We start from the raw sequence: 5,522 nt of genomic DNA, 5'->3' as shown, positions 1-5,522 counted from the left end.
CAAAAAAAAAAACCATGTGTCATAGTAAACCCCTGAGATTTTTTTTTCGAATGTTAGCAAGAGAGCTGCTGAATTCATTGATTATGTAGAAGGTTTTGTTACAAAGATAAAAGGGTGGAAAAACAAAAGCAAGGCCCAAGTCACCCAAAACAAAACCAAAAGATACAACAAGGATTTCAACCTAGGACAAAAGGGATCTTCAGTCGGGCCATGTTCCATAGCACCAATTCATCTCATATAAGCGGGACTGGGCCTTCAACTGAAAAAGTTTCTCTTTTTTTTCTGGAATATTCGCCTGTTTTGCTCACGCCGTATTACCCATAAAGTAAGGAGCGGGCGGGTTTGAGCTCCTTTCATTTTGTCGGTTGGTGAGTTTAGCTGAAAAATTGCAGCCACTCCGCAATCGTTGAGTTGTTTGTCCACGTCGAAGGCTGCAAAGAGTACAATCCCAACCAAGTTGCCAAAGCTGATCATACCTTCCTCAACCATGGGCATTCCATGAAGAGGTGCTCAGGTGTACGTATCTAGATTGCGAATCAAGAGCAGCCGTCCACATAAAGAACTTGTGGTTTCCCAGTTTCCAACACTTCCAAATCGAGGAGCAAAAGTCTGAGGAGATGGCACATGCAAATTGAATGAGATAAGCCAACCGAGCTGAGTATTCACCTTAGGTCTCGAGCCTTGATTGAATGGCGTCCTCAACATTTTCGTGCAACATTGCCTTCACAAATCTGTTTTTGGGTGATGCAATGGCAAAAGGTGAGTGGGCATCCCTAGCCAATGATCATGCCAAAAATTTGCAATGGACCTGTCCCCAATTGTGATTTCCTTGTCCATGGAAAACGTCGCCCTATCAGTGTCCTTGCATGGCAGTGTAGAACCAACCTAAGGACTCGTGTGTGATTTCCATGCTCGCCAAAGCCGGCAAAATCTCAAGGCGCAACCAAATTTTTGTCAGATCGTGGACATCTAGTCCCCCTAGTTCCTTTGGCCGACAAATTAAAGACCATTTGACACCCCCGAGAAAATGTGGGCATCATGGGAGACCCACGTTTGCAGTACCACACAAACACATTGGTAGCAATGGAACAACAATTGCTGCAGACGCTCAGAATCATTGCAACATCTTGCTCGTGTGGCCGCAACAAAATGCAAATGAGTTTGCAACATCAAAAATCACAAAAATCATTTACCTATATTTCAAAGTTCCCATCTCCCCATATCTCGGTGGAGCCTCGATGGTGCCATATTTGGTAATCCAGGTGGCCCGTTTCCTCGATCCACCCTCCCCTAGGCCCAGCACATTGAAGAAGCTTAGATTCAAGTTCCATCCTTGTCCTTCCATGGCGGTGCGAGTTTGTGGCCTCCCTCGTCAAACTTTACTTAGCTTGACTTATTTTAAAAACATTAGTTTTATTCATTAAAATAGATATATATATATATGTTTTTGATTCTTTATGCGAAAAGTGTATTTGGCTCATGGGCACCAGTGCTCCTACTGTTTAAAAAAATTCGAAAATCATACATATTTGTTTCAAAAAAATCTGAAAATAATTCTAGACATAATAAATGACGTAACCTACAAGCGTGTAAAATTTTAATATGAAATTCTTTATATTTTAGACTACATAAAAAAGACAAAATATATTGAAATTTGAAGATTTGAAATATGCATACTCAGATCCACACGTTTATTATTTTTGTGTAGCCCAGAATTTTTTGTATTGAAATTGAAAATTTGCACATTTATGGGATAATTCATTGGCTACACCATGATTTTTTTCTAATTTTTTTGAAACACATAAATGTGATTTTTATTTTTTCTAAAATGCTCAGGAGCACCAAATCTCTGTCCTTCTTTATGGACCATGGTTTTTCTTTTGTTTTATGATATAATATGCTCAAGGAATTTAGATGCTCACACGCCATGGTATCGTGATTCACAATCACGTCGTGCCAAAAACCGTGGAGTTGACTTCTATTTGTCCGAAGCATTAGGTGAAACTTGCAGGCTTAGACAAGTGTTTTTCTCAACCGAGCCCACGGTGCTACTGCTACCTAGCACCTCGTCGACAGGAAAACACGATCGAAAGGAAGCACCATCTCTGAATCATTCGAAGCTGCTGAAGATCTAGACGAGCGGGATGTTCAGAGCCGTGCAGCTAGCTATCAGGTACAGTATATATCATGAGAATTTGGTCCTGTAATGTTTTGAAGTTCAGGATGTGGTTCAAATAATGTGTGTCGCAGGGAGAAATATGGCAGAGTAGCTCACGCGGCGATCTCGTCAGGTCGCGTCAATGGCTTCTCCACGGCCGCGAGTCCTCAGGCTCAGAGGTTAGCTGGTAAAGTGGCGGTCATCACGGGCGCCGCGAGCGGCATCGGCAAGGCGACGGCCGCGGAGTTCATCCGGAACGGCGCCAAGGTCATCATCGCCGACGTGCAGGACGACCAGGGCCGCTCCGTGGCCGCCGAGCTCGGCCCCGACGCCACCTACACCCGCTGCGACGTCACCGACGAGGCGCAGATCGCCGCGGCCGTTGACCTCGCCGTAGAGCGGCACGGCCACCTCGACATCCTCTACAGCAACGCCGGCGTCTCCGGGTCCCCGTTACAGTCCTCAGTGGGCGCGCTGGACCTCGACGACTTCGACCGCGTGATGGCGGTCAACGCGCGGTCGGCGGTCGCGTGCATCAAGCACGGCGCACGCGTCATGGCGCCGGGGCGCCGCGGCGGCAGCATCCTCTGCACGGCGAGTGTCATCGGCGTGCTCAGCTACGGCTCCCCGATCCTCGCGTACGCGGTCTCCAAGGCCACCGTCATCGCCGCGGTGCGCGCGGCCGCGGGGCCGCTGGCGCGCGACCGGGTGCGGGTGAACGCCATCTCGCCGCACGCCATCGCGACGCCGCTGACGGTGCGGTCCATGGCGGAGATGTTCCCCGACGCGGGCGAGGACGCGCTGGTGCGGGTGGTGGAGCGGGACTGGAGCGAGCTGGACGGCACCGTGCTGGCGGTGGAGGACGTGGCCAGGGCGGCGCTGTACCTGGCGTCCGACGAGGCCCGGTACGTGACCGGGCACAACCTGCTCCTCGACGGCGGGTTCACCGCGCACAAGGGCGTCAGCATGCCGTCCCTGGAGGCTGAGGATGGATCAGCAGTGAGACGACAGTGAATTCCAAACGCTCAATGATTTGACTAGCCGTGTAATTAACGGTGATGTGTTCGACCAAAGAGGATCACCCTAATTTCATTTCATTTAGGAGTACTGAACTCGAGTTGCCAGGAAACAGAGTCAAGAATCTATAATCTATAATATCTAAATAGGAGCAACCCACTAAGTTGAATTCTCTCAACATGCAAGCTATCCACCTAGGCAATTTGCCACATCAGCAAATAATTATTGTTTAGATTTTTTTTCATGACGATGCATCACCATATTATTTCAAGGCATGCGTCCTATCATTTTCTTCCCGTCACTCTTCTCATCAGCTTCTATTAATTCCCTGTAGGGGAAACTAAATCGTCCCGAGCGTGTAGATGAGGCAGAGCCAAGCAGACAGCCTCCTCTTTATTATCCTGTGGGCTCTGGCCACTTACGTCCGTTAGTTCCATGCACGAACGATTCAATTTCTATAGTCCAACAGTCACATAAATTGTATTCCATATATAGATGTCGTTTGGCTTCTCCCTGCCGTACGTCTTCTCCACTCCCCCTCCTAGCTCTTCCTATAAATCCACCATATGCTCAAGTTCATGTAGAAAGTCTCTATGGGATCCTCACATCACAAGATCTCCTCTTGCTCTCTCAAAAAGTCCAGCAAGGCCAGCGCCATGGCAAAGTTCTTGGCACGCCGGTTTTCTTAATCCGTCGTGCCCTTCCAGGGCACATATCCCGGAAGCCGCACAAGTTCCATATTGGCCCGCTGATTGTGATGTCCGAATCCGATGCCACAACAGTTGTTTGAATGGGGATTGACTGGGTGAGTGCCATCTCATTCTCTTTTCCTTCCACTATCACACTGGATCTAAGAAGGTGAACATGCATCATGCATGACAAACCACCAGGTGCGTTGATATGATCTTCAGTTCCACATGTTGCCAATCAGATCGATCTCTCTCTCTCTTCCAATTTCCTTCTCTCTTTGTACAACTTCTGTAGACACATGCTGACATGCAGGAAAAATGAATCTAAAAAGACAGAGGTATGCATCAAAGATGGCTCGACCAAGCAAGTTCTACGTTCCAAATGTTTACTTTTGCACGTGCTAAATCTATTGTACACTCTACATAGCAGTATAGCACACACCTACTAGAGTTGCAATTATCATCCTTCGTAGTAATACAGACCACGCTCAAACTGTTGCGACCAAAGATTGAAGCGGGCGTGCCAATTACTATGATGTATGTTTTGGTATGTAGTTTTATAGCTGGTAAAATAAAATAGTTACATCGCTTAAGTTGTCAAAGATATAGTTGTATCTGAAGATTGTTAGAACTACGGCTCTATTGGATATTTTATGCATTGCATCATACAGTATGTGTTGGATATCTGGACTTGAAAAACGGGTGTTGTTTTATTCTTTTTGGTTCCTTGAGTTTCCCCCTTGGGTTCACAAGTTTTGTTCATGAATATCTTTTCGGTTCTCTTTTAGAAGATAATATAAAGCTTTAATAGTAATTTGTCGTTGATCCAGATCCAAAAAAAAAGTCAATATTGACACTGGTGGAAAAAGGGGCTTTGGTCGCGGTTGGCAACTGCCATTAGTCGCGGTGGCCCAACCGCGACTAAAGGCCCCCCCTTTAGTCGCGGTTCCTTACGAACCGCGACTAAAGGCCCATCCACGTGGGCCGCAGGCGAGCGCCAGGGCGGAGGACCTTTAGTCGCGGTTCTTCCGGCCAACCGCGACTAAAGGCCTCCGCAGGGTTTAGGGTTTAGCCCCCTCCCCTAAATCTGGTTTCTTTTTAATTTGTATTATTTTATTTCTTTTGGGTTTTAATTTTGAAGGAGTTTCACATATTCTACGGTACTGTATACATACATGCATATGAATGTACAATTTCAAACAAATTTGAAATTAGAACCAAAAAGAATTCAAGAGTAATATACAATATATATTCAATATCGGATGACCATATACAATATATATTCAATATCGGATGACCATATACAATTTTGAACAAGTTAGTTACAAATTCCGGTGCGTATAAAGATCTACGTCATCGTAATAGTGTTCTCCTCTAGGATCGATGACTTCCCTCGCCAACCATCCAGCTAGTTCCTCTTGAAGTGGTCGGAAGCGAGCTTCGGACTAAGCGTCTTCCGGAGGTTATTCCTCAGGATGTTGTTCTCACACGTCTGGTCCCGCTCATTGCCGTATCTCCGGATCCTCTCACAAACATAGTATCCACATAGATTGGTCCCCGGTGGCTGAGTATCCCCAGTCGTCGGCACTGCCATTTTAAAATGTAGCTCTTTTTTGAATTCACCGACCTTGGTATCTACGAACCGTCTCCAAACCCTA

The 5,522-nt window shown here is 46.5% G+C and overlaps 1 protein-coding gene across 1 annotated transcript; it reads left to right on the top strand.

Moving 5' to 3' along the window:
- The first annotated feature begins 2,144 nt into the window (after positions 1-2,144).
- Positions 2,145-3,172, top strand: LOC124672920 (momilactone A synthase-like). The gene is made up of 2 exons (XM_047209074.1): positions 2,145-2,173; positions 2,251-3,172. The coding sequence occupies exons 1-2, from the start codon at positions 2,145-2,147 to the stop codon at positions 3,170-3,172; spliced, it is 951 nt and encodes a 316-aa protein (XP_047065030.1).
- Positions 3,173-5,522: the final 2,350 nt, after the last annotated feature.

Source organism: Lolium rigidum, chromosome 7, assembly GCF_022539505.1.
Source record: "Lolium rigidum isolate FL_2022 chromosome 7, APGP_CSIRO_Lrig_0.1, whole genome shotgun sequence".
NCBI classification, from domain to species: domain Eukaryota; kingdom Viridiplantae; phylum Streptophyta; class Magnoliopsida; order Poales; family Poaceae; genus Lolium; species Lolium rigidum.
This window is presented reverse-complemented; position numbering and strand designations above follow the sequence as displayed.